The 21,824-nt window shown below is 25.5% G+C and overlaps 2 protein-coding genes across 3 annotated transcripts in view; one reads left to right on the top strand and one right to left on the bottom strand.

Annotated features, from left to right (window-relative positions):
- Positions 1–1,282: 1,282 nt before the first annotated feature.
- LOC145843085 (uncharacterized) lies at positions 1,283–10,011 on the top strand. Its single transcript, XM_082950549.1, has 10 exons — positions 1,283–1,450; positions 1,606–1,768; positions 2,041–2,085; positions 2,440–2,686; positions 3,237–4,266; positions 6,750–6,921; positions 7,792–7,878; positions 8,296–8,540; positions 8,883–9,299; positions 9,876–10,011. The coding sequence occupies exons 1-9, from the start codon at positions 1,283–1,285 to the stop codon at positions 9,099–9,101; spliced, it is 2,376 nt and encodes a 791-aa protein (XP_082806675.1). The 3' UTR covers positions 9,102–9,299; positions 9,876–10,011.
- Positions 10,012–19,071: 9,060 nt separating this feature from the next.
- The window catches only part of LOC145842700 (uncharacterized), a 29,388-nt gene continuing 26,635 nt past the window's right edge, over positions 19,072–21,824 (bottom strand). For both annotated transcript variants that reach the window (XM_082950176.1, XM_082950177.1), the window contains 3 exons: positions 21,551–21,647; positions 20,436–20,600; positions 19,072–19,973 (listed from right to left, as the gene is read on the bottom strand). In XM_082950176.1, the coding sequence (XP_082806302.1) occupies positions 19,881–19,973; positions 20,436–20,600; positions 21,551–21,647 (355 nt within the window). In that variant the 3' untranslated portion in view covers positions 19,072–19,880. The remainder of the gene's footprint in view (positions 19,974–20,435; positions 20,601–21,550; positions 21,648–21,824) is intronic.

The following is a 21,824-nucleotide window of genomic DNA, read 5'->3' as shown; positions in this document are numbered from 1 at the left end:
TATCTTTAAAAAAAATTGTTTGCAAAGTTTTCATATACGTTCTCCAATGAACTATTTTAATATCTTTATAATTATAAAGCTATCAGTAATACTATAAAGCATTCAATAAAAAATATTTAGCATGACTACTTTATGCATTTTAAACTTTTTTATTTATCTAATGGTTTTCTAATTGTAAATATTGACGAAAAAATTTAACAGCTCACGCCGAGTACATTGCTCCAAATTTTTTGATTAGTTTTTTGTATGATATAAAAAAGTTTATTCTCTTTTGGAAACAGTATCTTATACAAAGGAGCGACTGCGCGTTGTTTTTTTTTAATTTGTAGACAACAAGCAGTAAATATTTGAAAGGTAATTAAACTGCATATCTTCGTGAAACTCAAACTTTGGAAGTGATAAAAATATCGAAGCGCTAAAACTCGAGTATCAAAACCACTTCGGCAAGTTTGGAATGATTTGAAAAACTTGCTAGCTAAGTATTATTTTATCAGTTTTAATAGTACACAGGTCTTTGTATTTGTATGTGAATTTAAAATTAAACAACATCTAAATACATAGCAACAGGTAAAATACAGGTTTAAAATGTTTCTCAGTTGCATGACTGTATAACTAATCTGTTAATACAAAACATCGTGTTTGACAGTTTTTAAAACAATTTCCACATATGGTACAGTAACTGATGTTTTAAGTTGAAAATATAGTTTATGTTGTTCCGAATTAAGTTTTATATTGACTTTTGTTGATTTTGCACAAATTTTTAATAAACTCAGTTACCAAACTATTGCTAATTTATTACTTTATAACTAAACTTTTGTAAATTAGCAAAACTATTCGTTTCAAAATTACATTGGTATTAGTTTTAACATAAGAAGCTGTACATACAGTTAACTAAAAAGATAAATAATTACATTAAAGATCAGATTGAAATATAATACTGAACCAGCTGAGGCTTTTCTGAATACAGTTTTATAGATCAAGTGGTATCTAACTATTTTGACTGCATAATGAGTTTTGATAAAAAAAATATTAATTTTATCAGAAATTCTGGGCGGTCATGCGGTGCTATATGACATTTAGTATAAAACTTGTGCAATATGAGAAGCTACGCGGAACGTTTACTAACTTTACTTCAATTTAGCAATTTTGTTTCATGTAGTGTTAGATTTGTGTTGTAATAAGCATTGCTATTCAGCTAAAAGTAACTTAAACTATAAAAAAAAATTTTCAACAGGAAGTGTAAATTTGAGTTTTTTTATAAAATTAAAACCTTAAAGTTGTAATGGGAAACCAAATAAGCCAAACCAGATCAATAATTTCTGATGAAAGACACGATGAGGTTTTCATTTTCAAAATATCAGAAGATCCCAGCTTGTCAGAAAAACTGAAGACTATAGAGATACCAGAAGTTTTTACACCGTTGAAGGAGTTTTTCAAACACCAGTTGCAAGTTTATATAAATTTTATAGTTCGAAATCATTAAGTTGATTTATATTTTACCAGCAGGGCGAGACAAGAGATCTTTGATATGAGAGGACTTTTAAATTTTTTCTAAAAAATAAATTTTTCAGAAAAAAAAAAATTTTAAACTTTTTTTTATTGAAGGTAGAAATTGAGTGCCTTCAGAATGAAGGGAGTTTTTACAAGATGGTAGAATTGATTCTTCATAATGGAGCATGTGGTCGTTTGTTATCTGGATGGAGTAAAACTCTTCTGAAATCATTGGAAGAAAACAATTTAAAAGAAATTGCTGATGTTGTAAAACCTGGTAAGTTATTACGTTCGTTTATTTGAAAATAAAAGACATAAAATTACAATTCTAAACGTTCCTTCAAGTAAAAAAAGTAAGTTAAAGCATAAAAGTTTTAGGTGAGTTACTTAAATGATAATTCAAAATTATTTTAGTTTAACAGTTTTAAAATAAATTAATATTATTTATCTAAAATTTGATAATTCCAAAGAAACAGGAGAAACATTAGATTTAACACGAAAAAACAAAAACATTGGTTCTACAATACTAATAAAAAAAATTTGTTACAGGTCCTACTGATTTTTCAACCCACAACGAAAAAGATGGACTTTATGGTAAAAATAAAACTTAATTCTTTTAATTATTTTTAAGACGATTAATCAATTTTTGCTAAAATTTAAATATTTTTAAAGTAAAAGTTAATTTATTTACAACTAAGTGCTAAAAAATTATCTAATAAAGCAATGTTTAAAATTATACTGTAATTTTTGGTCTAAATATAAAAGTTTTAAAAAATAAAACATTCTAGTCTTAGAATTTTGAAATTATAACTAGTTTTTATTAAACCTTGTTTATAAAACTTTTTTCTGCTTACAACTAAAAAATACTAAAGCTAATAATTTACAGCTTTAAAAACTTACCGTAAAAACAGATAAATAGTACTTTTAAGTAAAATAAATCAAAAACAGAACAATGCCTAATCCTTAAGGTCAAAGATGTACTTCAGAAGAAATGTAATATTCTTGCTGATCCAATGGGAATAAAAGACACTAAAGCGATGAACCAAAACGTCCCAGTGGTCCATCCTGTGTTGAAAGTGAGTATTAATCACTTTAGAAGAAATACAGCATTTGTTGATGGAAGGTATCGTGTGCTTGAAGAACAAAGAGAAGCTTACAAAGCTGCTCCTGAAGTTGAATTTGATGACGTAGTTGGGTTTATAATTTGTTTTTAGTATCTTAAGTTAAATAGTGTTTTGAAAAATTTAGTTAAGTTGTTTATATAAATAAAAAACCTTCGTTGAAATTTATTTTAAAAACTTTATTTACTTATATTTAAAGTTTTATAAGTATTACATTAGTTAATACATTTTGTCTTTAACTTTGTGACAGAGTGCTCCTTAGCTCAAACAAATAAAATTGTTAAAATTATTTCAGTTGATGTAGTTTTTGCAAAAGTGTGTATAAATTATAAAATAAAAGTTTATTTTAATTTATTATTAAAACCCGTATTATTCTTCTTCCTTTATTTTAATTATAGCTATCTCTAGTTTATTCCGAGTTTTTGTTCTGAATAAAAGTTTACTTTGTAACTCTTAGAGAAAGTTATCATTTAGCATTAATTTTTTTCAGTAATAAAATTTACATAAATATAAATTTGGTAATTTACACAAAACTAATAATTTTTGATTTTTGTCTAAAAATATATAAAAGCATACTAAAATCATAAACATTGTGAAATAAAACATAATAAAGAAAAATAATAGGTCTGGACAAAATCAAAATCAACAATCCATCGAGCCAAGTAATTCCGGATCTAGTGAGACAGACTACAGTGAACAACTAAAAACCAGCCCAAACCCATATATTTTGCTCATTGGTCCAGCTGGTGCAGGAAAAACCACTTTAAGCAAACGTTGTGTTCTTTCCACATTTAATTGCAATCGATACGCTTTATTTGTTCCTCTTATGATTGTTGATCCCCGACAGCCGGTTGATCTTAAGTATTTCTTGTTTAATTTAGGAATGTCTTATTTTACAAACGGTTTCAATAATGAAAATCAAACAGATGAAGCACTTACCTGGATATTGTCCAACCAACACAAAGTTACTCTTATTTTGGAAGGACTAGACCAGGCAAGATTCGAGATAAGTTGCATAGAACATTCTTCAAGCATAGATATACATAAAAAGTATCTACCTTCAGAACTGATGTTTTTAATACTATCCCGAAAACTTTTACCTGGTGTAAGGCTTTTATTAACTTCAAGACCTCATTCTGTTTTGAACTTCAACCAACTGATACGTCCAGATTTCGTTTTGTATGTTGATGATTTGTCTGAATGTAATATGAAAACACTGATGTCTTTTTATATCCAAAAAGGTGATGTTGATCAAATAGTTTCAAAACTTCAAGAAAAGTCTCCGAGAGTTCAGCAATTTATCTACTGTCCACTTTTTCTACGACTTTTTGCTATACTTGTTAACTTAAATGGTCTTGATGAAATTTGGAAAATAGTTAAGTCCACGGCAAGTCTTTTCGATGAGCTACTTAGAAGGCTTCAGGATTGTGCACACAATGCAGGAGCCATTGAAGACACAAATGTCATGTGTAAAATCATGGAACTTGCTTACACCAAGACTATGCAAGGATCGGTTGTCATTGATCAAAATGATCTGTCTAATTTTAGAATTGATCCTAATGAAATCCAGGACCTCGTCATTGGAGTTCATGGATATTCAAGCTCAGCCTTAGTTGGACCAAGCTTGTTCTATTTCGTTCATCAAAGTATACAGGTTAGTTTTAGATGTTTAAAGTGAAACATTTTTTTAATAAAAAAATTTTAAGACGTGCGACTGACATAGTTATGATTTATTTATTTTAATATTTTTGGTTCATTTTAAATTTACTTATACCAAATACGTTTCTTAAATATTGTAATGAATAAAAAGATAAAAAGTTTTACAGCTAACTTTTTAAAACTGTTACATATTAACAACAAAACTCTAACTGAGCTCAATTTGAAGTCTTGATAATACGAAAGCTGCTCTTTAATCATTTATTTTTCTTAATTCTAAACAGCTTAATTTTAATTTTTACACTAAAATTAGTTTGTTTTATCTCTGAATATTATTAATTTTTTTATAAAAAATCTTATTTTATATCTTTAAAATTAAAAAAAAAAGTCAATGACTTTTAACTTTATTTTGCCCTATTAAACCTAAATACTTATATACAAACATTTTATTTTTTAACTATCTTGAAATTACCATAGTAAAAAAAATTTTTAAGATTCTAGAAAAAAAAGAGTTATAAAAAATACATAAAGAATAAAAACACTTTAGCTTTTGATTCACGGTAAAGTTTGACCATAAAAATTCTGTTCGATGATTTAATACAAAATAAGCTGGTAACAAACTACATTTACATTTCAGAAAGAGTGTAGGTAGAAATTTTATTTTTTTTGATAATCAGATAAAAATTTTCATCTAAAATTAAGTAAATAGATTTTTATATCATTTTAAACTAAAACTAAATCATAATTTACAAACGTAACTAAACTTGATAAAAAAAAATAAAATAGATTTAAAAAAAACAGTTAATTATAAAGTTACTTTTGAAACAAAATGAAATACTTCCATACATATCTTTAATTTTTTCAAATATGCAATAATTTTTAAGCCAAGGTTCTTTAAAACGTTTTTTTGGAACTTGAATTGTCGAAATTTAAATTGTCATGCAATAATATTTTAGGTATTTACATTATAAATTATTTTGACTAAGATCTTTATGACTAACTAATTAAACTGACATTTTTATGGTTTGTAGATTTATATTATATTTTTGGTAAAAATTGTTATATTCTTTATACATCATTAGAAATTGTAATAAATATTTATAAGTTGTGTTACTTACATTTTTAAAACTGTTAGATATTACTACTTAAAATAAGCCTTTATAACATGAAAGTTGCGGAAAAAAATGTTTTCCTGGACAAGAGCTTAAAAGGTATCCGTGGTGTGCTAGAACTAATTATTTTGAGCGTCTATTTTCTCGTTCAATAAACTAATACTTTTCTAAAATCTAAACAACTGAATAGTATTTAAACTTTACACCTAAAACAATTTTTTTTTTACTAAATAAAACTAAACTTTCCACAAAAAAATGTTTTATACAATATATCTAAAAAGTGATAGTATTTAATTATTTTTGACTTATTTTGCACTAAAATACCTTAAAATTGATTGTGAACAACTAATAGTAGAAAGACTTAACGAACCTGAAAGTTAACATAATAACTAAAAAGACATAAGAACTAAAGTTCCTGAAGTAAACTGATTTTTTTAAGTATAAAACACATACTCAAAAAGATAAATACTTTTTAGCTTTTGATCCACCCTAAAGTTTGACCAAAGATTTTTTTTAGAGTTGATATACAAAATAAGTTGGTAATAAACTGCATTTAAATTTAGGAAGTATGTTAAACAACAGTTATATTTTACTAAAGCTTTCATTAAAAACTTGATTACCTTAATTTTTTGTAAATAATTTTTATTTCATGTTTATCTGAAGCTATACCTTTATTAAAAACTTAATTATACTTGACACAATAATTAAGAAAAATAAATGTAGAGGTAATTTTAAAACAAAGTAAAAAAAAAACTTCAAATGTCTAACTAAAAGACAACAAAGTTTTCAGTAGAAAATTGATAAGGGTATTTTTATTCTTATTATTCATCTAACTTGTTTCGTGTATTTTTGGTGATTTTTTTTCAAAATAAAATTGTAGTCGGTATATAAAAAAAACTTGATAAAGTTTGTCATAATAACATATTTAACTTAATTTAACAGTTTAATAAAAAAAAATTCCATTAGTATTTTGTAGTAATGTATCAATTGTCCGAAAATAATAGTTTTGTTTTACAGCAACAGTTGTATTGTTTGTTTTTTAGCTTTAAACAAAACATACAAAATTTAAAAAAAAAGATTGTTCTTTGACTATCGGAAATATATTTTTTAAAGTGTTTTAAAATTTTTAATTATATATTTTTTAAGTAGACTTTAATACTAGGTTTTTCGAATAAGTTATTTTAAAATATAGTAATTTGTTTCCAAGCTATTATACAGAATTATGCAATAATATATTAATAATATATTCTATAATTTGTATTATTGAAAACAGACAGTTTTTAAAACAGTTTGAAACTAATATTTAACTTTGTTATAGTATTTAAGACAAAAATCTCTCTATGACATAGAATAAAGTATATTTAAATAGGAATATTTAACAAGCCGACATGGTTGGTTGAAACTAGATTTCAGTAACTTCTGCGACTTTTTGAAACGAATATTTCCTGAACTTGATGAAATAACTGGCTATCCAATTGGAGGAGATGAACTTTCTACGGTTCGAATGTTCACAGTTTCTTTATTGAACGTTGTAGTGTTTGGTTAGTTTTAACTATTTTTTTTAATTTTGTATTATTGTAACCACATAGATGTATTTATAATACTAGTTTTGTTTGTGGTCTTAAATATGTGGTCTCCAAGTACTTAGCTAAACTACGTGTCTTATTTTCTCGTAGCTCACAGTACTAAACTTAAAAACATTGGTCTTACTTAAAGTAACTTAATCCTTATTTATGAGCAGAACACACTTTGAATTAATGTCAAGTAGTTTATTATAGAGTAATAATTATTGAGCTCCAAGAAATAAGCTGTATAAATTAATAAAAACGTAATTTTTAAAAATAAAAGCATGCAATGTTACTAACAGTCTTGATGATATAATCCTTACAAAAAGGGTTCTCACGGCGTTATTTCTTAGACGGAAACTAAGTTTTCTGGTCGCTTTACAATGTATAGACTGTTCGTCACTGGATAATGTGTATTTTCTTCGATGTAGTTTATACTTCATAGGCTTGATAATGCGTTGATCATTCGAACTTCACTGATCGTAAACGCTAAACCAGCAGAACAATATATAACTTACGTACATTCGAAAGACAAACGCCGATATATACGCATTGAAAAGAAATTAACTCTTTCGAATAAACAATGTTGTTTTAAAAAATAAAGAATATTGTTTTGAAAAGTCTTAGAAAATGTTTTTATCTTTACTAAAAATTCTATATTTAATCACACACTTTAAAATTATAAAATTAAATGTTGATTTTATTACACAATCAATATGGATTCGTTAAACTTTATAATTTTATGTCGTGTAATTATTTACTCAAAAGTTTTTCAATTTACGAAGAATAATATATGTTAATTTGTTTAACTTTAATTGAAAACTTAGATTCACTAATAACTTTTAGATGATGATGAATTGATAAGAAAGAAAACAAAATTTATTGAAAAGTCAGCAGAATGTATTATCAGTTATCACAAAGCTACTAGTTCATGTTAGTAAACTATTTTGAAAGTTCATTAAACTTAATAAAAAACTTTAAAATGTTTATAACTAAATTTATCATAAGTTAATAGTATATAGAACTTGGTGTTTGATTAAAATGGTTTTAGTTAATGAAGTTGTTTGAATACTTAATACTTATTTTTACTTGATTAACTTTTAATTTTAATTACTCAGTTGTAAAAGTCTTCAATTATAAATTAGTTATATATACAACAATATCTTACAAAACATATAAAACATTTTATTGTTTTTTTTATGTGTTTAAGTATAACAGTTGACAGTAAACTTAGTAATCATAAAACGTACATTAATTATTTTATTTATTAAAATAATAAACGTAGTAATTATATTGTTCAAGTTTAAAAAATAAATGACTAAATAAAGAAAAACAACAAAAATATTACAGCCTTTTATGCAAAATCTATCAGAAAAGATTTTAATGAAATTGCTGATCAGAACATAATAAATGAATTGAAGTTAGTTTTAAGGAGTCATGAGTTTTTTATCGAGACCGAAGACACACAAATCACAACCGACGTATTATTTATAAGGAACTTTGTAACTCAATTAAAAAAATTGAGTTATTCAAGTAGTTTGAATAAAAATAATCTAAAGACGATGATAAGAACTTTGTTAACTTCAAATATCAAAGTTTGTTTTAATTGGAGTTTAGAGTTTTTGCAAAAAATATTTCTTTTCATTGAGATAACTTTATGTTACATAAGTTTTGTTTTGGTCTATAAGGTATTCTTATGATTAAAAAACATATCCAACAACTTTTTTGCAGAAAATAATTTGATATTGTTTTTTTTTAAATTTTGACAAATTATATTAGTACAACAAAAGATTTTGTTGCTGATGCAGGTAAGCATGAACCATACGTAAAATACTATTTAAAAAATTCGTTGTAATAAGCTAAAATTAAGTATAAAACACTAACTTTAATATAATTATAAAATATATTTTAAAGTAAAACTACCAATAACTAAAAAGGTTGAATTGTTGCGTACGTCAGACTTAAACTGTTATGACAAAAAAATGATTCCACTGTTAATCAACTCCATCAATGTAATTAAAATTAAAGAGATTTATATCCAGTTATTTGGTAACTATGAAATCAAACTAAAACACTGTAGACAGTTTCATAAGAAAATTTCAAACTTCCGAACAAACAACATCGCTTGTAACGACGTAAGTTTTAAACTTAAATAGTTTAGTACTTAAGTTAATACAAAGTTGTTACATGTGATTTTCATTGTTTTTTACTGCTTTTAAAGTTAGATTTTTTTTTTTTTAATTTTCGGAACAGGAAATTAAAATCAAAATAGAATACTATTTAATTCATGGTCGTTTTCGAGTCTTATTTGAAGCCAAATTAAAAAGAGGACAACCACCAGTGTTTACTAATCTGTTAGTTTTTTATTATTTTTTTAAATAATCAAGTTTTTGTTATATACATTTGTCCTAGACAAGGCGTTAAAAAGTGGTGTGCGACTAGATAACCGAAAGGTTTTTCGTGCAACAGGTCCTAGGACCAAATATTTTTAATTTTTTTTTTGTCCTTTAATAAACAATATAAAGTGTTTTGCTTTGTATAAGTGTTTGCATAAAAATACTTAAACATGTAATTGTTGCTAATAAAGTTTGTTCTAACGTTTAATTTAAATATTTTAGCTAGTGACAACTTTAATTTATTTATTTTTACTTTGCAAAAGTGTACCTTTTAATTTATAAGTTGTTAATAGTATGTACTTGTTATTAGTATCATCTTTATTATAATACTTCAATCTATATCTTAAAAGTGTTCGTAAATATGTAACTTAACTGTTTCTTTGTATATTTCTACACTTTAAGTGTTAAACAGATTATATACTGATATAATTTAGTTTTAACTTGAAAATATATCATAACCGAGCCATGTATACTATTTACAACTATTTTAAAGCAAACAGTTTTTTTTTTTACTAACTCAAAAGTTTTCAACAGTGATTATCTCCAAATATTATAAATATTCTGATAAATCGTAACTAGATGAATCATTTCAACATGAATCATTTCTTACATCATAAGAATAGTTAAACAATCAAACTGAGTATAGGTAAAAAAACGATCCATTTCTTATTTTAAAACTTTGTTTCAATTACTATAACGCTTATTTTAACAAAATTTGAAATACTACACAAAAATTTTAAAAAGTACAATTGAATTTTTTTTTATTGCTTTTTCTAAAAGTAGTGAAAATTTATAAAGCTTGTATGTAAAATTTCGTTAAAATAAGCTTCTTTTGTTACGTGTATACTTTTAAACTTTTTTTTAGTTTAATGTTTATGTGCTGTATTGCTATTTGTATTCATTTATTACAAAAATAATCGTACTAACTTTCGTTTTATGTTGAAAAACTACTTTTTACCATATACGTTATCTTTGTTTAGAAAAAAATGTTAAAATCATTTATATAAACTTATCCACACAATGTCTATTGTTCTAAGTACAAAAATTAAAAAATAGTTAAAAGTTTTTTTTTTCCCATGTGTTTTTACATTGCACATTATAAATATATTTTGTAGCTTAAAAATCTAAAAACTTTGTTGTTGCTTTGTTATCAATAAAGAATAATTTGGTAATTTATGAAAGATAATAGCTAAGAAGATAAAACAATACTATTTTCAAAATGAAAGTTATTAGATTTAATTTTATATTGTACAATTTATTCGTAAAACGATTTATTATAAAATTATTTAATAAAAAAAATGTTACATTTATAAAATCCACTTTTTAGTTTGAGATAAACTAACACTCAATAATATTATTCAAATATAAACAAAGTAAAATTAGTTATCTGTGTTTTTTAATTTTTTGAAAATTAAGAATCTATCTACTTATACTTTTTGACTGAATTATTATTTATTTTTTTAGTTTTGAATATACTCAGAACCTTAGAACTTTTAAGAGTAAAAACTAAAAATCTTTACAGACAAAATTATAGTAGCACTATGTTTTGCTTCATTCAATAATTTTTTTTTTGTATACTTATTAAATTTAAAAAGTCATTTATACATTTATACAATAAGATATACAAGACACAATTTCAGTGAAACTAAATATATTTCGAGTAATTCTCATCAGTAGACTACAAAACTAACAAGTAACAACATTTTACAAACTTATATAGTAACCAAGTAATCAAATAATCATAAAGTAATCAAGAAGTTTACTGACGTTATAATTGATCTACAGTAAAACTAAACAAAATAAAATGGAAACAATCCTTATATACTATTACGAAAATAAAGAAACAGTATAGTCAAAATCTTTTTGCTTACATGAAACAGGTTTTCTTGAAAAAATAAAAATAGCATCTAATTTATTTTAATCGAAAACATTACGACAAGTTTTAATAATTTAAAATCTATTTAGATTATAACGGTTTGCAGAATTCAGCTAGAAATATATTTAATTTTACTGAAGTTGTGTGTCTTGTATATCTTGTTGTATAATTACTGGTCACTTATGTTCCAATACAATTGTTAGTTTACTAACATTCAAACAATTAGTTAAGAATGACATTAACTTGTGTTTTTCAACATACACAGTTTGTAATCAACATTTAATACAAAATCTTACCATGTAAAATTGAAAAGATCCAGAAAAATATAATAATATTTGTATGTAATACAAAACCAAAAATCTAAAGGAGCATAGCAAAAAAAGACTAAAAAAGTTTCGACGACTAAAGCTTAAGTTTTACAAAAATAGCTTGTTGTAGAAGTCTAATACCTACACTATTATGCAAAAAGTTATTATATTTCTAAATGCTTAGTTTTTAAGAAAATAAGTTTTTTGTATTAAAAAATATATTTTAATTTATATATCCTCAAAATCAAAAATAATTTCTTTTAATATAAATTTTACTGTTTAAAATTTTCAATTCATTATATTTTTATCAAGTTACTTAAAATAGAAAACTTTTGTAAAAAAGAATGAACAAAAATATCTTTATATATGGTTTAACAAAATGTTTTATTTGAAAAATACTAGTTATGTTGTATGACATTTAATTATAGTATTTTAAAAACATAAAAAAAATTAAACTCTTCTGACATTTAAAAGCGTTGTATCTAAATTTTTGTTCTCTTATAACACTAAAACGTTAGATTTATACTTTTCTAAAAGGTAGTTATAAGTATAAAACTATTCTGTGCTGGAACCTTTTAATATAATTTGCAGAAAATTATAGCATTAAAAAGCTTAACTAGCATGTTTAAAAGGAAGTATAGTAACTTGCCAACTAGGTACGCCTTGCCGGTATGGTACGCACTTTTTGGCTGAAAAACGTTGGTTCAAATTTTAATTTCATTTTACTTAAAAAAAAGTTAAAATAGTAATATAAAACTGTTATGTTTTGATATAAAATATACTGAACTGTATTTTAATAAATTAAACTAAAGGAACCAGAAAACAAGTTATGAACTCATAAATTGTATACCGAATCAAATACTTAAAACAAACAAGTTACAGTTTATTTTCAAAAGAAATAACGAACAGCTTAATTTAACTTTGCATACTCTATAATTTAAAAATAGGAATAAAAATACTTAAAAACCCATACAAAACTTACATAAAATAAATAATTAACAGTGCAATGAACATTTAGCCTAAGTAACCTGAAATTGTGACAACCATGATAGATACATATAAGAAAAATAAGTAAAAAGTTATCTTAAAATTTTAATACAATTGTAAAGCACTTTTTCTTAGTTCCACAACTGCCAATTTTGACTAAAGAAACTAAGGTCTACTATGAACACCACACCATTTTTTTCTTTTCTGTTGTTTTTTCTACCGAGACAATAAGTAAAAGTAAAAAAAAAAAACTAAGTAATAAGTAACCATGAGTAAGATTAATAACCGTAAACTATATGTTTTGAATAAACAAAATTTAGTAGATCCATGATTATTTTTTTAAATTAGTAATTAGTTATAAGTACTATGTAAATTCTAAAGGTAAAAGAAAATGAAACACAGAACAAAAATAAAATCTAGTCAAATATAAGTATAATTTAATTTTGTTTAATTATACTCAACATGTTTCTAATTTGTATTATGCAAAGTAAATAATTAAACACCAAAATTTTCTAGGTACACACTTTGCGTTGTGTTCAAAGTGCGTACCTAATAGGCAGGTTACTGTGCATAACTTTTACTGGTTTGAAAAAAAATAACCGTCATTCTACAAAAAGGGTCGGCATAATGCGACCCGCAAAGCAAAAGTATGCGAACGACAGTTAAAATTTCAGATAAAGTATACTTTACAACAGAAAATTTTAAAGTTTTACTCTTAATTCAAAAGTTAGTAACTACAAATGCTTTTTTATCGCATACTTTATTATAGTTCCATTTTTAAATAGGTTTTTTTAATTAATTGCTAAACTTATTTCAAAATAACATAAGCCCTTTTAATAGTTTTTGTTATAGTCAGCGGCGATAATGTTTTTTTACGAAATTGGCCCGTGACTCATATAAGGCTGCCGGCCCCTATTCTGTAGTAGTTTATTCTATGATAACTTTTTTAATAACTCTTAATGTGTTTACAGTAATGCACTTTAAATAGTTTAAATGATAAGATCGGTATATACAATCTTGCATGTAGAAATACTATTTTTTTATAAATTGTATATAACAAGGTTCCAGTTCTATTTTATTCGGTGTTAACAATATTCGAATCGTATTTGTGAATCAAAATATGTAGTGTTTAGTAATTTTTAAACTTTAAAAAAAAAAGCATTTTATATTTATTCCTTAACTTAACATACTTAGTTTTATTTTTTATAAAAAACCTTCAGTTCATAATCTCTTGTTTAGCCCTGCTTGTTAAAAATTTAAATCAACTTAATTGAACTTAACTATAAAATTTATACAAACTATCAACTGATGTTTGAAAAATTTATTCAACGGTGTAAAAACTTCTGGTATCTCAACCGTCTTCAGTTTTTCTGACAAGCTTGGGTAGTTTGAGATTTTGAAGACAAAGACTACGTCTTGTAAATCATCATAGATTGTTGGCTGCCTTATTTGGTTATCCATTTTAATATAAAGGTTTTATTTTGATTAAAAAAATATACATACTTACACTTCCTGTTTAAAATTAATTTGATAATTCAAGTTGCTAAAATAAAGTAAAATTAATTAATATTGATAGTTAACTTGCCACGTTAACCTCTCACAATACACAAATTTTGAACTAAATTACAGATAGAAGCGCATGACCATCAAAAGTTTGATGAAATCTGGAAAAAATTATAACTAGAATTCGCCAACATACATAGTAGTAAAAAACTACTTGAATTATAAAACTGTATTCATTAATGCCATATTGAAACATTCGTTCGTGGTTACACTTAAGCGAATTGTCTGTGGTTGTAGTTTTGTAGTCTTGTTATGTACGATAGTAAAAACAGTTTTGCTGAAAATAGCAAAAAACATTCTATTACAGAAAAAAAAACATTTAAAAATTGGAAAAACCGCGGCTGATTCAATTTTTTTAAAGCTGATCTTCAATATATTTATTTATTTTTTGATTAACAGTGTGTACAGCCTTTTGTGTTAAAATTAATACCAATGTGATTTTATAACAAACAATTTAGTTATAATATAATAAATTATGAACAGTTTAGTGACTGATAATATTAAAAAAATTTGTGTAAAAACAACAAAATTCAATATTACACTTAACTCGAAACAACATTAACTATACTTTCAATTTTAAACCTCAGATACTGTACCATATGTAGAAATTGTTTTAATAACTGTCGAATACGATGTTTTGTATTAGGAGGTTAGTTATACAGTCATGCAACTGAGAATCATTTTACACCTGTTGCTATGTATCAAGATATTGTTTGTTTTTAAAATTACATAGAAATACAAAGACATGTGTATTGTTAAAACTGATAAAATAATATTTATCAATTTACAAGCAAGGTTTTCAAGTCATTGCATACTTGCCATCAGTTTTCTAATTCTCGAAGTGTAGAAATTCAAAAATTTTATCTTTTGTTACATGACCTTTCAAATATAGAACTGTTTTTGGTCTTTAAATTTCTGAAAATTTTAAGTGCTGTCGCTCCTGTTTAGAGAAAGTGAGCACTTACAATACTTATACCAATGATCCTAAAAAATTAATGCTAGATTCTTCAATATATGAATACCCAAACAATACTGATATACTAAGGCATATTTTTTATTATTAATTCATAGTCCACGTTTAGATGTATTTTTTGTTGCTTCTTTTTTTATCTAATTGTGAAAACTTACTTCATTGATTGTTAAGTTAATTTATGTAAACAAGACTTTTTCAACTGTATTAGTTGTCTGCGTATGATTTTGTTTGATAATCAGGGTTGCCACTTAATTTTTCCAAATTTTTTCCAGGTTTTCCAAATTTCTTCCAGGTTTTTAAAAGTAGACATTTTTGGGTCTATTTTTAGTTTAAAGTTAAGTCTAAGGTAAGCAACTGTGTTAAATAGCATAAAAACATTTAAAAATAATGTAAAGCTACTTTAAATATGTTTTTTAATAAAAAAATTTTGATGATCACAAAATTTTTTAATCTATATGATATATTTTTTGAGTCAAATCGAAATTTTACTACTGAACATGTGAAAATTGTTAAAATTCCAAGTTTTTCCACGTTCCCAGGTAAAGTGGCAACCCTGGATAATTAAATAAAACTGCAATACTTTTATGTAAATAAGTTAATAAAAATTTATTTGTTTTTTGATAAGCTTCTTAGTATTGAGTTTTGTATTAATTTTGTTTGTTTTTTGAAATTAAACGCTTTCATTTGTTTTGTTAATTATAATCAACTCGTTTATAGTAAGCATTAATTCGCTGTTTCTTAAAGTGAGTTGTACTCTTTACATAACTATTAAACTATTCATTTTTATTAAAAAAATAAAGCTGTTTATCTGTTTTAGTATAAATATGTAGTAATATTTTTTTTAATGTATAAACATGTAAATAACATTTCATTTTCATTGTGTATAAATAAATGTATACTGTTTTAAAGCTCTGAATAGTACAAAAGTATGCTGAAAAACGTAAAAAATGCTTAAGATAATGTAAATGGTACCATCCAGTAAATCTTGCAGCTTCCATTTAGTTTTTAATTTAACAGGGAAAAATTAAAACGTGAAGGTGTTGTTAGTTTCGACAACTTTTACTTCGACATTGTGCTGGGTCAGGGGTCGAAAAACTGATTTTGACCCGCAACATTTTTTTTTTTTTTGCTTTAAAGTAGCACGTGCAAAACAAGCTAATTAATACTTTATAAGAAATACTTTTAAGTGTCTTCTTAATTTAAGTCCGAACTAAATTTCACATTAACGTTTAGCGAGTGTTTCAGCTTTTTTGGTATAACTTTTATGGGGACGAGTCAAATATGCACGAAAACACTTTTGCACGAAGGGTCAAATACAGGGTTGCCACTCTTTGAGTCAAAAAATCTTCCCTGAGTTACCTTAAACTTCCATGAGTTTCCCTGAGATTTTTTCAAATTATTTTCTTTTTATTTTAGCTTCTAGTGCAAATTACTAATACGTTACGCTCTTTTTTTTCTCCGATAATAAAAGAAAGGTTGTATGTGTATGCTTCTGCACTATATGCTTACTAAACTTATGAAAAAAAAAAAAACTTTTTTCAAAAATTCAATGTTAAAAGGTTAAATCAATTGAGATTTAAAAACAAAATTTGTGCACAATTTTAAGTAAACTTGTTAGTTAACTCTATACAAAACATAAAATAATTTATTTTTTTTATGTTTAATTTGACAAACCTTAACTATTCTAAAACAATTACTTCCACATTAAGTACCCACTTAAATGCATGTATAATAACTTCAATCTATATCTTTCCTTTCAACTGTTCTGAATTCAGTAACCAAAATTTAAAAACTTAACATTACAATATACCTGCAAAAAAAAGTTTAAAAAACAAACTAAAGAAATACCTCATACCAAAGTACAACTTAATACCTAACAACTAATACAAAATAATCTATAAGTAAAAAGTTTATTTTTAATGGGTTTAAGATGTTCAAAAATAATTTCAAGTAACCTAATAAAAAAATTACTGTCTAATAAAAACATCTTAATATTTACTTTTTTTAGGTAATTAATTTTTGAATTAGTAGTTTTCATTTTCAACTTTATCAGCGTTATCCTTAGCAGCTCTTCCCCTTTCTAATAATTTTTCATTGTTTCGAAATCAGATTGTTTGTTGGCATCTTTAGTATATTTTTCATAGTCTTTATTCAAACATTTGAGTTGCTTTGTTAGTTTACTTTTTTGTTCTCTTAACTTGCTCAAAGCATTACCTTTATTTGGAACATCTTTAACAAAGCGTTGTTGCTCAAGATATGCCAAATATTGGGCCCTAGAAGATTTTACAAGTTTTAACAAGGCAGAATTTAGTTACACTGTGCTTGGTTTTTGACTGTTTGCATATAGATGATCTTTGATCATTGTTCTGGACCTTATGGTCATCTCTCCCATATTAGTTGATATTAATTTCATATTTAAGCTAAAGCCCCGTTTCAACACTTTTACAAGTAGTTATAAACAAAAAACTTTATTTAAAAAATAAGGACTTATAGTACAACATAGTTTTATAAAACTACATAAGTAACTAAAAAGTTTATTAGAACTTTTCAATGCATAGTTAACCTCAACTTTTATATATCTAAACTAATTGGTTTTGTTTAACTTCAATCATGATAAACATAAATTTTAAACTTAAAAAAAAACTACAATGTTAATTCTAAGAATATTGAAGAATTAGCCGCAAGCCTAAAAAATTTCTAAATAAGTTCTTACAAATAAACAAATTAATTCTTTTGAACAAAATATTAACTGGTTTAACTAAATTTTATTCTAGATCTATAAAAAATTATCTCTGACTTTTTTTTTTAAATCTTAAACTTCCCTTAAATGTTTGGAAAGAACTAAAACTGCCTTGAGTTTAAATAAAAAAATTAAAATTCCCTGAGATTTTCTATAGTTTGAAAATTCCTTGAGTTTCCCTGATTGTGTGGTAACCCTGCAAGTATGCACAAAGGGTCTTTTTTGCACGAGAATTAAAAAAATAACCGATCGAGGGTAAAGGGTAACAGCGATAGTAAAAAAATAGTAAATACAAGAAAAATAAAAAATACCGACCAATGGTTAGAGGTAACAGTGATAGTAAAAAAAGAATAATAAAAAAAAAAACAAGTTTCAACCTGTGCAAAAGTGGCCCCTCGTGCATTAATGACACCTACCCAATTTTAGTAGTTTCGGTGGCACGTATAGAGATTTTTTAAGAAATTTTGTTGGCAAAATAATTTTTAGCAAACAAGACCTGTTACTATTTGTTACAGAAGAGGTATTACGTTTACTTGTATTTTCAAATAGTTTTTTTTATGATTTATTGTTAAGTTTAGATTTTATGGTTTTCAACTTTTCTTTACAGTTTTTTTTTTTAGTTTCGTTTTCTATGATAAAAATTAAACACCATTTCCATACATACTAAACGAGTTTTATTTGGATGAAAATGTAAGATAATTTTTTGTTACTTGAATAAAATTATCTTTTTTTTTTAAACAACTGATAACTAAAACTTAAGCGGCTATTTAAATTACTGTAAATTATAGCTCTTTAATTTTCTTCGAATTTGAATCTAAATATCTTAATTTAAACCCTTTGTGCAGTTAGTGAAAACTTTTACAAGTTTTAATTTCAATAGATTTACTTTAAATTTATTATAAACAACATTAAACTAAGTTGAAACAAAATTGTTGTTGAGAAATTAAAAAAAAGGTTAACTTTACAACATATCAAAAATCCATACAAAATCATGAAAAGTTTTAATTTTTTGTTTATTAAAAATATTTAGTTAACTTTATAAAAACTAGCAAACTAAATAGTGGTAAAACAAAATAAGGTTCAAAAAATTGTTACGCTTTTTAAACTTTTGAAAAAGTTAATTTCTAAATCCATAGTCAAACAATGTTAAAGTTTGATGTGTTAGGAATGTTTAAAAACATTTGAACATTTTGAATATAAGAAACTTAGGATATGTATAATTTTCAAACAAACCATCATTAAGCAATGATTGAAAAAGATACCAAGTTAGGAAGCTCAAATATTATAAATAATGATAATTGAGAAAAAAATATAAAATAAAAATAGACGTTCATTAACATAGAGAAAACAAAAAAAAATGTATTTTATTTATAAAATAGCTTGTGTTAGCTTTAGCTTGTTCCTACTACAAATTAAACGAATCAAACAGAAATTAAACAATTAGATCACAATTGAATTTATGAAATCTAGGAAAAAACAATATAATTATATTGCAATGACAAAAAGTTTTGGAATAAGAATAAAGACATGGCGTAGAAAAACGACTAAAGGCGAAAGACATCATTTATGAAATAAAAGTTAAACGTTCCATTGTTAAGTCAAGGCAGCTAAAAATTTATTTTAGTAATCCTTTGAAATGAACAAAACAGACTAAAAATGTTTTGACGTTTTGTTGTTAAATTCAACGTTGTACAGCTTAAACAAATTGATAATTCCATATTTCGAGTACCACTTACATTAAAAAAAATAAAGCGATAAGGATAAAACTTTGTGCCTAGTACTCATTTGTGTACTCTTAGAATGATAAAAAAACAAACTTATAAAAATAAGTCACGTAAAGTCAGAAAACAAGTTTCCAAGCAACTCTTAAAAATTCGTTCGAGCTGGTCAAATTTGCATTTTTTAAATAAAAAACACTTTTGTGTGGATCTCAGAATTCAACTTTTATTTTCTGATCTTCTGAAAAATCCAAACTTCCCATTTCGGGTCGCTGCGATCTCAGGGAAGTGCTTGGTTGCTTGGCGGGCGTTGCCACAGAGGCGACAAGGTCGCTTTGGAACAAGGTTGCCATGGAGACGGGTTGCCAGGGTCGTTAGGGCTTGTGGTACCTGGTGTAGTGCTTGCTCTCCTCGTGCACCTGCATCTCGTTCTTCTTGAACTCGTTCAGTTCCTTCCGGATGTACGCCTGAAAGTCAAGATAAAGTTTATACAAAATATCACTTCGATGCTTTGCTTGTTAAATAAAATTTGAAAAAAAACACAACTTGATGATTAGGTATTAATCGCGTTAAAAAAAATATCTGCAAGCTATCACACGACTAATTGCAAAATTGAATAAAAATTTGTAACTTTCAACTATTGAAACAATTCTATCACCAGATACACAGCAAAAATCAAGTTTGAACTTTAATAACACTCTTACAAAAATTCTATCAAATCAAACTTTACACCAGAAAACTTAAAAAAAATATTTTTTAATCAGAGGAATTCAAAAAAAAATCTCAGAATTCACGAGAGTTTTAATAAAAAAACAGATTCACAAAACAACTAAATTGAAATAATTTTCAAACTTTCTATCAAATCAAGTTTACCAAAAAACAAAACTTTACACATCACCCCATTTAAAAACTACAAATCAATTCTTCACCTTGTCCTGCGGTGTGAGCCTGGTCCACGGCTTGTCTCCCCTCCTGTCGTAGTTCTGCACCTCGTACACTTCCACGTACTCGTGCCAGTTCAGCAGCACCTTCCTCTCCACCAGCTCCTTCACCGTCGGCCGCATCGACAGCTTGCGCGACAGCTGACGCTTCACCTGAGAAGTTTCATTTGTTAATTTAGATGAACATGTGTAAAGCGGTGAATTAAAAAGAAACTGTTAAAAAACTGAACTGCTGATACAATACACAAAGTGCCTTCAACTCAAAGTATATTTCTTGCTTCAGAACGTTTGACATAATTTAATTGTGCTTATTATTAATTAATTAGTGTTTAGGTTTGTTTAACTAATTATTCAATTCAAATGAGTATACAAGGTATTGTATTAGTTGTTGCTGTTAAGGCATAATTAGTTGTTATTATTGAGGTTAAGGCCTATTCAATTCAAAAAACAAACATAATTCTTGCTACTGAATGCATAGTTAACTTTTTTTTTGAACTATTTAGCGCAACTGACACTTGACCTGTAAGTTTGATAATGTGGATATTATGCTGCATTTTTTTACTGTTAACAAATGTTAAATTGCTATTACAACATAAAGTGCCTTCAATTCAAAGTATACATTTTTTTTCTACTGAAAGGTCAACGTAATTATTTATTCATCCAGCAGTAAGAAAAATGTTAAGCATTCTTGATTGAGTGTCCTTGATCTATTTAGTTAGGAATTACAATCTGGCCTAACTGCTTAAGATTTAAAAAGTTTCTTTATTAAATTTTTACCCCATAAATTTGTTCATAGAGAAAGTTAGTTTTACTCGCATTTGTGTAAGTACTATATATATATTTTTCATAATACTTGTTTGTGTAACAATTTAGTTATTAACTTGCTTGGGGACTTATTGTCAAATTGACCGAGTTTTCTTAATAACTTATTTGAAATGTTTTGCAAAACCTACTATAAATTAAATCATCTTTTATATAATGTGCACATTATATACCCACAAATTTTAAATATCATTTAAGGTTAGAAGTAATTGTAAGTTATAAAACTACTTCAAAGAACCAACTTGTATGCAATTGAAAATTTATATCAAAACTAAACAAACTTTTTCTCTTTCTTTGTGCCTGTCTTCAGATGTAATTTCTTGAGGCAAAATATTCCTTTGTTCCAACTCTGATTTACTGGGTCTCTGACTCAAACGTCTGTAATAAAACAACTTGTTTACAACATTCATTTTTTTCAGTTAAAAAGAATTAAAATATATAATTTTTTAAGTATTTTTAAGTGAAAAGGCTAAATATGCTTAATAATTTAGTTACAACATTTTTTTCAATTAAATCTAGCAACCATATTTTTTTAAACTTATGAAACTTACATCA

Source organism: Thalia democratica, chromosome 8 (assembly GCF_965202585.1).
Source record: "Thalia democratica chromosome 8, ktThaDemo2.hap1.1, whole genome shotgun sequence".
In the NCBI taxonomy this organism is placed as follows: domain Eukaryota; kingdom Metazoa; phylum Chordata; class Thaliacea; order Salpida; family Salpidae; genus Thalia; species Thalia democratica.
The sequence above is the reverse complement of the archived record's forward strand: the minus strand, read 5'-3'. Positions and strand labels throughout refer to the sequence as shown.